This window comes from Sycon ciliatum, chromosome 5 (genome assembly GCF_964019385.1).
Source record: "Sycon ciliatum chromosome 5, ocSycCili1.1, whole genome shotgun sequence".
In the NCBI taxonomy this organism is placed as follows: domain Eukaryota; kingdom Metazoa; phylum Porifera; class Calcarea; order Leucosolenida; family Sycettidae; genus Sycon; species Sycon ciliatum.
The window spans coordinates 8,905,851-8,923,916 of NC_088647.1; the positions used below are offsets into that span (position 1 = coordinate 8,905,851).

The 18,066-nt window shown below is 48.1% G+C and overlaps 1 protein-coding gene across 1 annotated transcript in view; it reads right to left on the bottom strand.

The window, feature by feature from the left end:
• LOC135817467 (anoctamin-7-like) overlaps nucleotides 1–18,066 on the bottom strand; it is a 34,303-nt gene that overhangs the window by 9,350 nt on the left and 6,887 nt on the right. The window contains exons 5-17 of the mRNA XM_065330660.1: nucleotides 17,826–17,962; nucleotides 17,216–17,273; nucleotides 16,690–16,741; nucleotides 15,722–15,777; nucleotides 15,418–15,586; nucleotides 12,986–13,076; nucleotides 11,917–12,019; nucleotides 10,536–10,596; nucleotides 4,356–4,438; nucleotides 3,930–4,067; nucleotides 1,431–1,574; nucleotides 739–775; nucleotides 151–262 (exon numbers count right to left, since the gene is read on the bottom strand). Coding sequence (XP_065186732.1) covers nucleotides 151–262; nucleotides 739–775; nucleotides 1,431–1,574; nucleotides 3,930–4,067; nucleotides 4,356–4,438; nucleotides 10,536–10,596; nucleotides 11,917–12,019; nucleotides 12,986–13,076; nucleotides 15,418–15,586; nucleotides 15,722–15,777; nucleotides 16,690–16,741; nucleotides 17,216–17,273; nucleotides 17,826–17,962 — 1,241 coding nt within the window. The remainder of the gene's footprint in view (nucleotides 1–150; nucleotides 263–738; nucleotides 776–1,430; nucleotides 1,575–3,929; nucleotides 4,068–4,355; nucleotides 4,439–10,535; nucleotides 10,597–11,916; nucleotides 12,020–12,985; nucleotides 13,077–15,417; nucleotides 15,587–15,721; nucleotides 15,778–16,689; nucleotides 16,742–17,215; nucleotides 17,274–17,825; nucleotides 17,963–18,066) is intronic.

Here is an 18,066-nt window from a genome sequence, read left to right on the forward strand (position 1 = left end):
TTCCCTCGCCTATCCGGATATTTTTTGTGGAAAAATGGATGTGTGCGGTTATGCGAGGTCTGACTGTACTTAAGAGCCCCTTCCTGTGCCAGAAGCCTCAGTACTCAATAAAGAAGAGAGAGGAGTAAGCCGAATGCGCGTTGTACCTACCGGCCCTTGAAGAACGCAATGTAGAACAGAGAGGAGTAGTAGTTGGCAAACTCAAACAGGAACCGCTTCAGCGTCAGGTTGTCCTGGTATGACGATTCAGTACGGTGGTTCTCTGAAAACATTACATGGCAACAGTACAACATGCCGGGTGGTCGTTTATAGCGGTTAAAGAGAACTTGTCTGTGAATGCTTGCCAGACGGTAAATGTTGCTACTCTGGCAAAAACTTATCTGCTCCAAAACTCTTCAGTGTCAGATGTTACCATGTAATTATGTACGGGCTATTCATAAGTTAGAGGAGGGTACTGAAAAAGGAGAGGGGGGGGGGGGGGGGTCTGTAGAAACATTGACTGTCACGAACAGGACTTTAACCAGGGACCTTTGCTGAAGGCCAGCGATGCAATGAAATATACGGGCAGCAACATAATTGCAAATACAGTGTAAAGTGTGCTTTTATCTGCCCCCCCCCCCCCCTCAAAGTTCCAAAATAAGTGTACGCTTCTCATCAGCTGAATATTTGAAATAGACGAGAAGCACTCTTCCCAGAAACTATGGAACACCAAGGCTGCTGAAAGACTTCAGTACATACCCCATTCGGTCAGTATGACTGCCAGTTTCTCATAAATCTGTCAATAAATCCCACATGCACGCAGACACCGGTAGCACACATCCACAAGCATACACACATCCACAAGCATACACACGCGTGTTTGCGCACGCATATGCATGTAAGCACGCAAGCACACACACAAACATGTACACACATACATGATCAAATGATCATTGGAAAACCATGATGAATGTCAACTCAAACACTCTTTGTTGTATAGGCACAGACAAGCATGCACAATGAAGCTCACTCCACTCTGCAGGTGCTCTATTGCACCATTGTAAATGTGGTTCAGATTTGGCAAAAAAGATCACGGTTCGCGTGAGACTCGGTTCATCTATATAGAGGCCGAGTTTTCCGCATCCGTAGGAACGCCACCACCCTTCAAGGATCAAGGCGCAGATGCAGCTCCTAAAGCGGTGGGAGGTGAGTAGATCAGCTCACCAGCATGTGGTCAAAGACCGAAAATCCCATTCACTGCATCCATGTTTTCCTCGTGCCAGGCCACGAGTTCCCAATTAACTGTGGGTTGCAGCACGGCTGAAAAAAAATCCAAAGAGGCCATTCAAATAGTAATCCAACAGAAAGAACTGGTTGCTATACAATTATCGTTGTGATATACACACACACAATCAAACAGAGCTACCAAAAAGGCACATGACATCACCAACCTTGCTGAGTATGATGATGATGACGACTTGGATAACAGATGACGAGACGCTAGCCACGGTGGCACCAAGGCCCGCACCAAGCAGCTTTGTGCTGAATGTGCGATACACCATGACAGCTATAATACTGATACCTATCATGCCAACCTGAAGCAACACCGGATCAGACAAGGGGGCAAAGATGATCAGTTAATTAAAACTAGGCTAGAGTAGTTTTACATGGCCTTATGACTTGAAATCTGCAGTCTTCCGAATTGCCAACTTGCTTCTAAGCCGACCTTTCACATACACACATCTACACACACCAACTTCCAACTTCCAATAGTGTCCGTGTAGCCTCCAGCTTCCAATATCCAACTGCAGATAGCCGGGTTTACCGATATGGACTGGTAAATGACCTTTCACTTCATGAATATGAACCCAGGTAGCCCACTGAGACGGTCTCAGAGACTCGGACTGTCACAACTATAGTACCAAAGAGATGCGAGGCAAAGTAGCGGAATAGATGATGCGTGGTGACTAGGGGTGAAACGAGTATCTATTTTGACCAATCGATCACTCATTCATAATATTCGATCGAGTATCCGATTATTTCGAGTATTTTATCAAAATTCAAAAGCACTAGATTTCCGAGTTCTCGACCAATTCGGAAGAAATTATCTGTGAACATAGAACAAAATTCGCCAACGTCTTGTACAGAGTGTAAAGTAACGATTTTCATCAGTACTTTCATATCTCAGAACGTTACTTGCCGTGGTGATCGCATCGTCCAAGTCTTAAAATACTGACTTAAATCCATGCATAACGCATGCATACCAGTGGACCAGCGGTACAACAAAAGTTTTTTGAAAATACAATGCCAATACCAAAAAAAAAAAAAAAAAAAAAAAAAAAAAAAAAAACGATCGAGTGCAAAATTTCGAATACTCGCTCGTTTGAAATTTTCGAACGAATACTCAAATATTCGAACTAATCGTTTCACCCCTAGTGGTGACACAAAACTAGTACATGTACATTGAAGGACGATTCTCCTTCGCAGAATGGAAGCGCACACCGTTAGCCTAGGGTGGTTTTTCCATGGCCTTAGGGAGCATCTCCTAAGTTCGCACTTTTTTTGTAAACGTAACGCATTTCGAATAGACTTTACCCCCCTACCTCCCCCCACTATTTGAAAATCTTATAGCACATTTTCAGTGTAGATCTACTGTACTGTACATGCCATGGTATGCACAATCATGTACAATGTTCATGTACATGGACATGGACGCTAGTGTCGAAGTGAATGACATACAGTAGTACTACCACATCTACTGAGTACAAGTAAGTATTAGTTACAGTCTTAGTTCAATCAATGACATGTACACACACATAAACAGAGTTACTCCACAACGACTGTACTGTCAAAGCTGGCCAGGTGGCAGGTACACGGTTTGATCAGGCTGGTGTGACATTTGACACCTCTGAGGCTGCGTTTACACGACAACGCACGGCCAGTTTTCCGTTTTCAGTCCCGCATTTCTTTTTTCGTTTTCGTACGTTTACACGATCAAAGCCGATCCGAGGTGGTCTCCGTTTGTATCGTTTTCAAGCGTCTACACGAGAGCAAAGGATCCGCCAAAGTTCGTCATGTGCCAAGTGTTGTCGTGGAAGCACCAATCACACTCAAGTAATGGACTAATGGTTGAAAACAGGCACACGACAACACACGTCACATGACGAAAATTGTAAAAACAATTTTTTTGGATTGTCGGATCCGTGTAAACGGCCGAAAACGAAACAAACGTGACGGAAAACGAGGCCAGCACACCGTTTCGACTGTTTACACACCCACATTTATCCGGCAGAACATTTCCGTTTTCAAATTCTTCCACCTTGGCCAGCGTTTTGGTTTTCTTCCGTTTTGGTGTACAACTTTTACGTTTTGCTCCGCGTACCGTGTAAATGAACAATGGATCCGAAAGGATTTCGTTGCGTTTTCGCCCCCAGCGTTGTCGTGTAAACGCAGCCTGAGTAGCCTGCATGCGTAGTGCAAGGGTTAGATCTACACCTAAAACACACCCGTACCCTGCTGTCTGAAGCGGTCTAGCACAAGCACAGCACTGTATTGCACACATCCAGAAAATGTGCGAACTGTCATTTTTCTATCCGAAATGGGCGCTACCCCCCTACCCCCGTTTCGAAATGCGTTACGTTTAGAAACAAAATGCGAACTTAAGAGATGCTCCCTTAGGACTTGAAATCTGCAGTCTTCCTGGATTGCATGTATGTCAAAGGGGTAGGCCTCCTAGTTAGCCTGGCAGAATTCGCCATTTTTCTCACCGGCATGGCACTGTATGTAAGTATTGGCATTCCTGCACATGATTTAGTGCTAACTGATGAATATCTCTCTCAAGAATATCCTAGCTGCGTTGGATTCAAGGGCATACGGGTCTGTGTTGACAACGCTAGGTCCACGCAGCAGCAGCAGTTAGGTCAGCACTGGACACGCAGGCATTCTCTCACCATAGCCAGAAGAATTGAGAATCCAGTAAGGTAACGTGGCCAGCGCTTTGCCTCGGGCATGTATGGCTCCACGGAGTCCGTGATGGGGTTTTTCCGCCGCTCAGTCGCCTTCAGGGCGTACTTTGCCCGGATAGGTTCCTAAAGAAGCCAAGGAACACATACATACATACACACACATAGGTACACACACACGTACACACACGTACACACACACAGAGAAAAATGAGACTGAAAGGGAGAGAGGGAGAGAAGGAGAGAGAGAGAGAGAGAGAGTGTGTGTGTGTGTGTGTGTGTGTGTGTGTGTGTGTGTGTGTGTGTGTGTGTGTGTGTGTGTGTGTGTGTGTGTGTGTGTGTGTGTGTGTGTGTGTGTACATGCACGATAAGCTCTGCAGTGCGCAATGCCAAATACTAGTGTGTGCCACATACCTCCTCAGCTTCAAAGTCCATCGTGTTCCAGCGAAAGGAGAGCACTGCTGTTTGCCGCTTCCAGAATTCCAGAAACAGGGTAGCTGTACAGGGTCGAATAACATAATTTGCACGAAAGCACCAGCGGAATCAATGGAAGCCGGCTACGCATAAGACATGCGATGGCTTAGATTCTCCATGACTTCATTTGGGAGTGAACTACACCAACCCTGGTCCACCGACGTGCTGCACAACTACACGCAAATTCTACGGTAATTCATAAAACAGTGTTATCCACAGCTACTCTCCTGTTGTTCAGAAGTCATCAAAAGGCAAACTATCAGCTCCAAATGTCGCACACAGAAAATCCTGTTGTGGAATTGCGTGACTGTACTTCCTCTTGTGGCTTATTGCTTCCAGTATTAGCACTGTACGCTGTACTAATAGGAACGTGCAGTACCTGCAGGTCACATGCCATCAGTGCTAGTTTTATTGCATTCTGTGGTTTGGATGATTACAAGTTACTTCTGTAGCACACATTGCATAATCATAATAATGAGGGTGATAATCCTAGGCTACAGTGCCTGCCAGCTGTGTTTGGCTGTTAGAAGCTGTGTTTACACGTTATGACGAGATGCTTTGGTTCTTTCTAGAAGGTCTCTCCGAAACCTTGTGTCACTGTCAGCGGTTCCCAATATATTAGATGCTGTAGCTGCCGCTAGCCGCTGACTCATTGTTGTTCTCATTTGCATGTATGACTGCCCACATAGTTTAGAGGTGCTTTTCTTCCTCCAGCGTAGAAGCTGTTCCAGGAACTACCGTACATTAGATGGCACACCTTTGTGAGCCGGTTACGCGGAATGCTCTGATAGGTCACTGCTTCCATGGCTTACGACTATATCCTCTTCCTTTTTGTTACCTAAGTTAGTTGCGTTTAGACCGCGGTGAGATGTTTGGCCAGTGATGAACTCTTTCCTCTCTCGTCTTCGTGCATTGTCTACTTTTCGAGCGTATACTGCTTTCCCATTTCAGACTTATTTCACCCTCAGACCTGTGGTTGCTTTGGGCAGTGTGTGCTGACAGTGTGGTGCAGGAAATGGGGGGAAATTAGTCAACAGCGTGGTGCCGAAACCCGGGAGCTCGACTAGCGGAGGTTGTTTGTGGTACTAGGAGTGTGAGGAATTGTTTGTCAGAAAATGTAGAGCACAGGATGGCAAGCATGAAAGTGGACAATTTTTTGAGGCCGTTTCGCGGGAAGGCCACGGAGAGCTGGGGACCAGTTCTGGGCCAAATACCTGGTCATGGCGGAGATCCAAGGATGGGATGACGAAACGAAGAGAATGAAAAACTTTCCTTTGTTTCTCGACGGCGATGCCTTCCTTGTGTACCAAGGGTTGGCGGCTGCTGACAAGAAGAAGCAGGACGAAGTGACGGCGCTGATGAAGACGTCCTTCAACATGACGGAGACCAAGGCGTACCAGGCGTTTGTGGCGCGCCGGTTGAAAGGTGATGAGTCTGTTGATGCGTTTGTCGCTGACTTGAAGAGGCTGTCCACCCTCTCAGGACACGAGGTGGCCGACGATAAGGACTCCGTGATAATTCAGCAGTTGCTGAACGGCTTGTCAGCAGATTTTAGTCGGCAGCTTCGACTCAGCATGGCTGGCAAGGACCTCACCATAAGCGGCTGTTGTGCGACCGTCCGTGCCCTCAAGAGCTCTCGGATGATGACAGCCAGAGAGCACCTGTGTCAGTAGCTTTAGCTGTGGACAGTGGTGCTAGGCATGATGCGGAGAGCAAGCGGTCACTGAGCTGCTTCAAGTGCGGAGAGGTCGGACACATTCGTAGAAATTGCCCCCGACGTAGCAATGACGGCGGAGGAGCTGGCGACAAGCAGATCCAGCGAAAACGGGCAGGTAGTCCCAGAAAGCCTTTGGTGTGCTATTTCTGTGACAAGGAAGGTCACACGAAGATGGACTGCCAGCAGCGGAAGAAGTGGATGGAGACGAGACGGGTGGCTGCTGCTGCTGCGACGGGTCCAGACAAGGAGAGTGCGGCATCAGGGGGTGGCCATTGCCTGTGCACCGTTGCCAGGGCAGGACAACTACCTCGAGTGTATGTCGATGTCCGGAGCTCTGACAGTGAGGATGGAGTGCGTGCCAGAGCTGTAGTGGACACTGGATCGGCCCGTACGTTGGTGGCGAAGCCCTTCGCCAGGGATCACTACACATCCATGTCCTCTACTCCAATGCCACCTATGATCGCACTGGATGGAAGTCTGGTGGAGGTGCTTGGTACGCTGACGGTGACGCTGGAACGAACGGACGGTCCAGTCACGCTGCCCCCAATCGAGGTGAGCGCTTATGTGGTGGAGAGCTTGAGTGTAGTGGACTCTGACGTCCTCATCGGTAACGATGTCATCACAAGTAGTGGCGGCCTGCATCTGCAGTATGATGAGGATGGATGCTTGTCGAACGTGGTGTTCGGGACCCTGGCTGCCAAGAGCCCAGACGTGTGTGCAGTATCGTCCAACGCTGATAGTCACCCGTACCCTCATGTGCGTGTGGAGCGTAGTGGCCAAGACGTCGTGTTGACGACTGCGCCGTCCGATGGGACAGCAACAGCCAGAGGTGGATCATGGGCTGGACCTGGAAGGCCGGGACACCTCCATCACAGCCAGAGGTGGACCTGGAAGGCCGGGACACCTCCATCACAGCCAGAGGTGGACCTGGAAGGCCGGGACACCTCCATCACAGCCAGAGGTGGACCTGGAAGGCCGGGACACCTCCATCACAGCCAGCGGTGGACCTGGAAGGCCGGGACACTTCCATCACAGCCAGAGGTGGACCTGGAAGGCCGGGACCCCTCCATCACAGCCAGTCGGATGCGGTGTCGGCGAGTTCTCCCGCCGGAGTCTAACGGAGGACCAGGAGCAGCTGTTTCGGACGGAGATTGACGTGTGGATCAATAGAGGGTGGGCGATACCGTATGACCGCTCCGCTCCGTCCACGGTGAGCCAGCCTGTGTTCTGCCACTGCTAGCGCAGGTACAGGAACATAAGTCCTCCAATCCGTCCGGCCATGCTTGGGACTACAGAGAATTGAACAAGCTCCTTTTGTCACAGCCTGGCTATGATGCCCCTGTGCGCGAGGATACCCTGCGGAAGTGGCGAGCCATCGGTGATGCCAGCGATTTCAGTGTCCTGGACATCAGGAAGGCTTATCTGCAAATCCATGTGGCACCCGAGCTGCTCAAGTATCAAGTTGTCGTCTGGAAGGGAGAGCGATATGCCATGACTCGGATGTGATTCGGCATGAACGTTGCTCCCAAAGTCATGGACATCGTGGTGCAGTGGACAGTGCGACACTTCTCAGCAGTCGACAACTACGTCGATGACGTGGTGACGCCCACTAGTGACGCGGACGCCGTGGCCAAGCAGCTTGCTGAGTATGGGCTGCCGACAAAGCCGGTGGAGCCTATGGCGTCGTCTAGGGTTCTTGGCCTACAGCTAAGCCAGAACAAGGAAGGACACGTCGTGTGGCACCGGAGAGAAGGACTTGACCTCAGTTTGCCGCCGCAGCTGACGAAGCGTCTACTCTTTAGTTGGTGCGGCCGTCTGACCGGGCACGTGCCAGTGGCAGGGTGGCTGCGCCCGTACTGCAGCTACTTGAAGCGTCTCGCTAACCTCGTGTGCCCAACGTGGGACCAGCTGATCTCTGATCCTGCCCTGCCAAGTTCTGCGGAGAGCTGCAGGCGAAGGTCTCTGGTGATGGTGACCCGGCGCATGGCTTGTGGCAGAGCAAGTCGTCTGAAGGTGTTGTCTGGACGGATGCGTCTGATGTGGGTCTCGCAGCGGTGGTGCAGATTGGTGGTGCAGCGGTTGAAGACCGGTCGTGGCTTAGACCCTTGACCGGCAAGCGGCACATCAATGTCGTGGAGCTCGAGGCGGCAATCCGTGGTTTATCGCTCGCGGAGCACTGGAAGTGTAAGCGTGTCCTCCTCAAGACAGATTCAAATTCTGTAGCCAGCTGGCTCAGCGACGTCATTGTTGGTGACCGCGTGATGCTACGACAGCCTAGTCGTCACCAGAAGTGCCTGGCACCTTTCGAAAGTGGCTGGGAAGTCGCAGCAGTTGTAGCGCCGACAACTATCAGGATTCGGAGGATGTCGAACCACCAGCTGATGAAGACCGTCAACCTAGCCCTCCTGAAACCTGATGTCATGTGTCGTGAGCAAAACGACGTGCCAGTGGAACATGACCAGGAAGAGGACGACAGTGTTGGTGAAATTGATTGGTCGGACTCTATTGCGGCTGGTGAACCAAGGTATGGCCTGCGTGATCGAGGTAACATTCGTGTTCCTACTCGCTATGCTGATTAATCCCCTCATGTCACCTTGTGATGGGGTGTTGTGGAATTGCGTGACTGTACTTCCTCTTGTGGCTTATTGCTTCCAGTATTAGCACTGTACGCTGTACTAATAGGAACGTGCAGTACCTGCAGGTCACATGCCACCAGTGCTAGTTATATTGTATTCTGTGGTTTGGATGATTACAAGTTACTTGTAGTACACATTGCATAATCATAATAACGAGGGTGATAATCCTAGGCTACAGCACCTGCCAGCTGTGTTTGGCTGTTAGAAGCTGTGTTTACACGATATGACGAGATGCTTTGGTTCTTTCTAGAAAGTCTCTCCGAAACCTTGTGTCACTGTCAGTGGTTCCCAATATTAGGGATGTCAGCGAACGCACTGCGCAGGCCTCTGCGCATGCATTGCGTCATCGATTTTTTGAACGTGATCGCGGCCGACAGAGAAAACATGGCCGCGGTCTGATTGCACCTCTGGGAGTCGTAAAATTACTGTTCTTCTGTCCCCGCGACCATTCAAATCATACGCGATACTCGAGGACCCACGTACTCACCACGTTCTCCCCGGTCGATTTCTCTGAAAGTTTGCACATCGTGAAACACCAGTATGAGAGGTGTTCAGGCCAATTTTCAAGGAATTTCCCTGGTTGGATCGTTCCAAAATCGAACTTCCATTTCTCGCTCGCGGCCATTTCTTGCGCGATGGAAGCGCCCTGCCCTGGTGAGTAACCAGCATCGCGCTTGGTAGAGAGTTGCTGCAATCAGCTCCCTGATGTCTTCGCTGCCATTGTCAGAAGCGATGGACCATGAATTTGTTTGAGAGTCTCTGGATACTACTATTCCTCAGCCTAGTTTTCAGCCATTCCGTGCATCTTCTTCGCACGATTTATTTTGCAAAAAAATGAAAGTGTTCATGAGTTTTCTTGTCGGCCGCGCGTAGATGGGCCAGGCTGACCTGCGCAGATGGCCTGCGCAGTGCGTTCGCTGATATCTCTACCAATATATTAGATGCTGTAGCTGCCGTTAGCCGCTGACTCATTGTTGTTCTCATCTGCATGTATGACTGCCCACATAGTTTAGAGGTGCTTTTCTTCCTCCAGCGTAGAAGCTGTTCGAGGAACTACCGTACATTAGATGGCACACCTTTGTGAGCCGGTTACGCGGAATGCTCTGATAGGTCACTGCTTCCATGGCTTACGACTATATCCTCTTCCTTTTTGTTACCTAAGTTAGTTGCGTTTAGACCGCGGTGAGATGTTTGGCCGGTGATGAACTCTTTCCTCTCTCGTCTTCGTGCATAGTCTACTTTTCGAGCGTGTACTGCTTTCCCATTTCAGACTTATTTTACCCTGAGCCCTGTGGTTGCTTTGGGCAGTGTGTGTGCTGACAGCGTGGTGCAGGAAAGGGGGGGGGGGGGGGATTTGTGAACAATCCAATACAGCCGGTGACCACCATTAAGGCCATGGACATGTTTAGCCCCCCACCTTCCAAATAGACAACACCACTGTACACTGCACACTGGATGATTCAACTACTTACCCACACCCCTGTGCAAGTCGCTACATTAGATTGCTTGCATGCATGCAGGCAAAGTGGACTACTGGGCTACTTTCCATCAAAAGCAATATCTGCTTTTTGATGATTCTACTGAAAATGTGCACGTGTGACCATGGCATCAGCCATGTGACAAGCCTGAGTTTTACAAACAAAGCAACAACGTTCTAGTAAGTTTCAGAAACAAAGCAACAATGTTCTAATCATGAAGTGATAGCAACACAAGGTTGTTCAAGCGCCGCTACACAGGAATCAGATGCCGAGGCCGGGGAGGACTTACCCCATAGCGCCATGAAGACTGCAAAGAACACACTTCCCTCGTTGTCAAACATACGCTCCATCTGCACAACCGACCGGCCAACAAGCAAACAGGACAACAGAATGGCAGATGTGTCCACTAGCTTGGCTAAGACTAGGGCTAAACCAAGGTCAAACTAGGGCACACTCTGGGACACACGTGCAGTGCTTACCAGCTATTACTATATGCACATCTGGAAAGAGTTCCCGGGCAGCATTAATAGTATACTCTAATTTTAGAAAATTTTGGTTCTCCATATTTCCGGTATGAGGGCAAAAGGCCAGGGTAGGTTCACAGACATTTTACTTCAGTAGGTACATAGAGCAGTTCCCTGTTGGATTATGTGTGTTAGTGTTTGTTCGGGGTATTGAAAATTTAGGTATGAAACAGATGCACCGAAAGTACCGAAAATAAAAGTACACCGAAAATTTGCGAAATTACAGTATTCTTTGCACAGGTTCAGTGGAAAGTGAGGCGAGGCGCTAAACAGTAGCTCTCAGTTTAGTATTGAAGTAAACAGAGACGGAGCTTCTTCAAATGAGATGGGGTGGCTGGAAGCGAAAGAGGGAGTTCCCTACAAAATTTCTAGAAGTTTGGGAAGCCACAGACCTCCTAGCACCACCAGCCATGATTGATTCTGCACTGAAACAACGCTAAGGAGAGTTTTGTATTGCTTTCTTTCACGATGATGATAATGATGAATTTCACTGTCAAACTTTGTGACCCTGCCAATACCAAATCCAAGTTAGCATGATTATCAGGCCAAACAAGCCCCGTTGTTCTGGTGTAACGCTGATGGGAGCTTCCTCAGAGCTTATCCACAAAACACACCATGGTGGACTCGGGAGATCATGAAGTGACTGAGACATAGCGTAGAACACGATGGTGGTGATTACGTAGACACTGGCAATGGCTGAGTCGCACGCTGCTATTCAAACCAGGCTTCTAACGTTGTACAGCGGATAGGAGAGCACCGTGAGGTATGCACTCTGCTAAAGAGGCGTGTACCAGAAATTCCCCAGCAAATTGAACTGATTTACAAGCTACGCCAGGACATACTTGCATGTGCATATACAGGAAATATAGGTGAAGATTCTCCGGCTGCGTATTATAGTGCTTGGCACCCAGAGACGGATTGTGAAACCAACAGGTCACACACACCAGAAAACCAAAGTTTCGTTAGGGAATCATACTCAGAGTCTCGTGTTCAGACAGGTGTCCGATGAGACATGGAACTCCAAGCAACAGAAAGAAGAAGTTTGGTATTGGACCTATGTTCTTACAGGTAAAGGTAAAATAGTCTTTTTAAGTATGTATCATATAATTATAATGAGTGCTTTGTAAATACAGCACAAGTACTCACCTTGAAAAGAGTACACTTGGTGCTCAAATTCCATGCCTCACACTTGCTGGAGTTCTCACTACACAGCGGACACATCAGCTTGTACTTGTCACATGCCTCTCGTCTGCACATATACACAAACATACGTCATGCACGCACGTACACACATGGACACAATGACGCATGCACACACGCGCACACACACACACACACACACACACACACACACACACGCACACACACACACACACACACACACACACACACACACGAATGCACACACACAGAGCCATGATGGATACAGACAAATTGCTAGCATAAAACTGAACAACGTGAAGTCAGAAAGCTTTCTCTTCGGCCCAACGGCTCCACTAGTGCGGGAAACAAAGGCAAGCGGGAGGAACATAATGTAGGCTTTGAACATCATCACCTAGTGCAACACAGCATCACCGCATCACAAAGCTGTTTTCCTGTTGGAGAAGGCAGCTTTAAGAGCTAGGAAACTGTCTGTATACGGTAACACCTATGCTTAAATTGTGTATATACAAACTGTGCATAAGGTGAAGGTAGACTGTAGTTGGCAATGAAGAACCAGGTAGAGATAGTACAATTGGCAAAATGTAGTACAGCAGAGCCTACTTCAGAGGACACATCGTTCAGGAAAAGTTTGTTCACTGCCCAATCAAGTAGCAATGAATTCTGTCAAAGGCCACAGCCAGAAGTCATAGAGGACACATATATCTGGTGACTCAGTAGTGTGTCTGAGAAGTTCCAGTGGTCTTCAGCGGAATTCAGTTCCCTCAACCTTATTGTAAGTTAGTGTTATCTTGTATGTGTGCGTGTACCCGTTGTGCACTGTATGCTCCATTGATACTGTGCACCGTCTCTTCTCCTTCTAGCTCTAGACTATCTATTACACGGACAGTATGCCTCCAGTATCGATTCAACCCATATATAGATGTGTCATGCACTGTAGCGTACACTCCAGTACTCTACTAGAATGAATGCAGAATTGTGTGGGCGAGTTGCACATGTACAGTACAGTACAGTACAGCACAGTACAGTACAGAAGGCGATGTCATTATCTTACACTCCTTCATCACTGTTGGCCGTTGCAACACCTCCAATGAACACAATGAGTCCTATCAGAGCAGCAGGTAGGAGCCAGGCTGTATAGAAACCTGCAAACAGCACCATGGACAGCAACACGCACGTACACAATGTCTGTCTAGCCGTTACTACCCAACACAGCAGTTTATGATAGGGCTTGACAGAACGAAATGAAAAAAAAAACCATTTTTCGTATATAAGGGCGTGCACTTGTATGTGGGCTAGTACGGTACGTGACAGCCTGGCAAAAGCCAAGACAATGCTGACATTTGCACCCACTCGGATCCATTTTGTTGTCCCTGGATTGATACACATTTGTAATCTCCCGGGTATCCCTACGCACAGAGCAGTTTATCATGATAGGGTTTGAAAGTGCTGAGCCAGGCCCATGCCACGATAACTTGCTGACTTTTGCACCCCGACTCGGATCCAGTTTTTATCCTGGGATTCATAAATATTTCTTTCACGGCGCTGGTAGTGCCTGCATGGACTGGACTCTCCTGGCCAGGAACACACTGCTAGTACCGAAAGCTCACACCATGCAAGCATTTCAACATGAAATGCTTGGTAAGCAATATGTGGCGTTGGGGTTGAATTTACCGTGCTGTCAGGTATCGAAGAATGGAGTGCCGAAGAACAAGCAGGCTAGAATCCCTCCCAAGTTCAGGTTTTCACAAGAGGGGCACACAAGGGCATTCTAGCGCTCAAAGAGAAGAAGAAAAACGCTCTGACCTAGAGGTGAACTCACCTCAAACACGTGCTCTATCTCTCTCTTGTAATGAAAAAGAATGTATCATTACGGTCTCCAAAGTCTCAATGCTGGGACTTCTGTGATGTAGCACTTCCAAGCTCAAGACTGCACTGCAGTTAGAGTGGAATCCCATTGGACTTGGGCCTGTGAGTCGTTACGCGGACCATTACAGTGCACCCAGAGAAACAAGGAGTGTAGGATTTTGTGAGGTCAGGTCTGGGTCGAATTTAGGCTGAAACCCACATCACTCGAGTCTACACGAGTCTAGCGCAGTTATGTGTGGATGGACTGTATGCCACTCCAATGTACTTGGCCCGACTTATTAAAATGTGTGCTTCACTTCAAAACTCCAGCATTTGTACAAATGAGCACGAGAACTAAAAAATCAACCAAGAGACGGTAGATAGATAACTACTGTATCGTCTCTTTTGCAGACCTTCTAGTTTTCATCCCTGCTGGTGTCTCTAGACGCATCTGCAAGTGCGTCACCCTGCAAAACATCGACAGTTGTTTTGTCTCCTTCAAGCTATGCTGCGCTTCCTTGATTTTGTCAATCAATAGGCCCGATTTGACGATCGCCTTCGCCTCTTCCTCGTGCAGTGCAACTGCCAGAATGGTAGCTGTAGGAGTTTTCACTCGACGTCCCCACGATATATTCAAATAAGGCGAACAGGTAGACCACCACGCACCAAAAACCACTTCTCATCACCGTGTTCCGTGTACTGACAATCTGTGTCATACAGTCTGACCGTGCGCGCTCATCCCTGCTGTACGAATCTATGGGCCACTAATGCACTGTCACCGGAGACAAGGCGGAGCTTTCGCATAGGCTTGATGTAACGATGACGCCTCGCGGCTCCGAGAACTCTGCACCATCCACGCACCGTATCCGCAAAATTCTCTTCGTTCGTTTCAGTTTTCCAGCCAGTTTCTCGCGTGAGAGGCGATTCCAGAGGTGGTTGTTTATTTCGGTCAGCTTCTTGGCGATCTCTTCTGCGATCTTGATTCGTCGGCCGCCACATCGTGGACGACTGCGAGAGACATCAGTAAACTGGACGACATGATGCTTGTGCTGCTGCACGAGTTTCTGGATGATGCGTTTGCTGAAATTCTGCCCAGGAAACAGCGACTGCAGCGACTTCAATCCGCCAGGAGGGAATCCAGGACGATCGCCCACTAGTTTCTGGTACTCTATGACAATTATCCATCGCATTGGGGTCTTGATATCAACACCAGGCCTTCTCAGTGTTGCGCGTGCAGCAACAGGAGTCCTCTGACGACAAAATTTGAACACGAAATACACGAGTCGCCTAGGAGTTTGAGGCGCTGCCTCCCACAAGTGAAGGACACTGTTAGGTAGCTGGGAAGTTTATTCCGTCCTGAGATTATTTGAATTTGTTTGGTAGGCTTCGGAAACGAAGCGCACATTTTAAAAAGTACGACCAAGTAGACTCGGAATAACATCACACATGCAGGGGAATGATATCGCACATGTCTGGGAATGACATCACATATGCAGAGGAATGATATCGCACATGTCTGGGAATGACATCACATATGCAGGGGAATGATATCGCACATGTCTGGGAATGACATCACATATGCAGAGGGATGACATCACATATGCAGAGGGATGACATCATACATAGAAGTGCACCTACCTAGCCAAGCAAAGTAGATGGCTATATGCTCTCCAAAGTAGTCCTTGACGTGATCCAGCGGCTGATACTTGTACCAGCATCCCCAGCGACTCCAGTACTGCCTCAGCAGTTGTCGTGGAGACAGATCCTCCTGCATACCTGACCAATCACTGGACGGAGTGTCGAGACCCTGAACAGGGCACACAATTGGAGATTTCAATGTCACTTTCATCATGCTGATGTGGGGTCCTGTAATGGGTGTAGCCCGCCATGCAGCATAATTATTATTGTTGCAGAACAAAATACCAGAATAGCTCATACATACCTCATGAAGAGGGAATGCTGCCATGTATGATCCACTTTCTACCAGTTGCTCAATGCCTGCAAGAAACACACAGATGCAGAGAGTTGCTACAGTTACTACGGCATCCAATTATGAGAGTAATTTCAAAGTCCCTTCGGGCCCCACGGTCGGAGGCACTTCAACCGCAGCAATAGCACTGTGCGTAATCCCACAGCTGAGTTGACTGTGCACAGATGGGGCACATGTTTGATTCATGTCATCAGTTCTACGTTTGTGCTCCTACCCTGTACGCTCCTCTCTTTTTAGCCCCCCCCCCCCCCCCCTTACCTATTTATGCTACAGTACTGTCGGGCGCCGAAGAACGGACCGCCGAAGAACGGCCAGGCTAGAATTTCACCAATTTTCAAGAACGGTCTTGTAGGCTGAAATTTTTGCAGATAAGAACAGAAACCGTAATGTACACTATAATGTACACTCAGACGTACAACTCTGCATAAATGTACATGTAAGCTAGACTGTCCCATCGAATAAGAACGAAACGGCTGTGTTTGCTAAAAATAAGAACGGGCTAGGCTAGAACCCTGACCCCCAGTTCTTCGGCGCCCGACAGTACTGCAGTAAGTTATTGGATATTGCCGGTAGGTATATGCTATATTTCTAGGCACCAAACAGACGCAGATATGAACGAACAAGTCCAGAACGACATAGAATTTCCATTCCACTAGAGCTCATATCTCCCAGATACATTGTGTGCGCACACCCTATACTTGGAAGATTTGGGACAAGGAAAACTTGCTCTTACAATGAAGAAGCATGACGTGCCCTTCCAACCATTATTTAAAAGCAAAACTACAGATGACTCAGCTATAACCTAGCCAAGTAGTAAATTGGTGTAATGATACTGCGACGTTTACGGCCCGGAACATACCCGAGACCGACCAATGGTCAAGCACAGCCCAAACTAGATTCACAACGCGGACAAAGCATACCAATATCGCTGGGCTCATCACCGAATCGCGTCTCCGTCAAGATTTGATGCACCTGTTTGCAAACAGCACACACAGCAACGGATACAATTTTACACGTTACAATGGATATGAATGGTAGGTCAGTACACCGTCAGCAAGCATGCATCATGACAAACACACAGGCAATCAAAGTGTCAGAGCTGGAATGGAGGACAGTCTGTCTAGATTTCTACAAGTAGGTCTACGGGAAACTAACAGAAAGTGCCCACTCCACAAAGCACCGGCATGCTTAGCTAGACTGGTGAGAATCCACTGGACTATGACTGTGCATGCCACATGCCTTGCACATCAGCTTACATATCCTCCTGCCCCTCCCCCCCCCCCCCCCCCCCACACACACATTCATCATTTCTAGGAACTGGCCCCTGGCCGGTGAGAAGGCATCCTTGCCTGTAAATCTGATGAAGTAAAATAAAACAACAACAACAACAACAACAACAACAACAACAACAACAACAACAACAACAACAACAACAACAACACTTACCATTCTGCAACGCTGCTTTATGCTGAAAAAGCGCTCAAAGTTGTCAGAGTCCTTGTACCTGACAGCAAGAAGCAGAACCCCCAGATAATCGTTACTGCGGCGGTATGCCAAACACATGTACACGTGCAAGCATATGTGTATGCGGAACAGATTGCAAAGGTGAAAAATGCCATGTGCATGTACGTCGTATTAAAACTTCAAAAGTATTCGAATAATCACATCGGTTTTCTTTTACATCGGTTTTCTTTTCTTCAGGAATTGTGACCGGTTGTAGAATGCAATGGAGATGTTGTAACTGGCCGGACGATACTATTTCCAGCCCCGTGCCATCTCCACGCTCAGAAGAGTAACGGGAGGACTACATTGAAAGACTTCAAATCCACAAAGAGACAATGGAACATAACTGGACATGACAAACACAAGACAAAGACAAAGACTGAATTTCCATACAGCAGCAAAACAAAAGGAAGAAGGGTGATGGTAGTTGAATTGCGTGAACTTTCAAACTCAACTAATATTGACTTCCAGCTGTATACAACCAACAAGAGCTGAAGCAAACACTTATCCATCCAGTATTTCTGAAGAGTAGAATTTGAATTGCTGTACATACCTTCCCTGCTTCCACAAGTTCTTTGAGAAGGGACTAGCTACATGCATGGTCGTCTCCTCCACACCGCACCTCAGTGGATCAGAGTTACACACGCCAAAGATCTTACGAGAGAAATGATCTTCTTCCCTATCATAATCCTGCAAGGAGCCAGCAAAGAAGCATATTATAATATAATTATCAATGTGGGAAGTAGTTGGAGCAGCTTCGGCAATCAACCAAATTCAAAATGCTTAAAAAATGC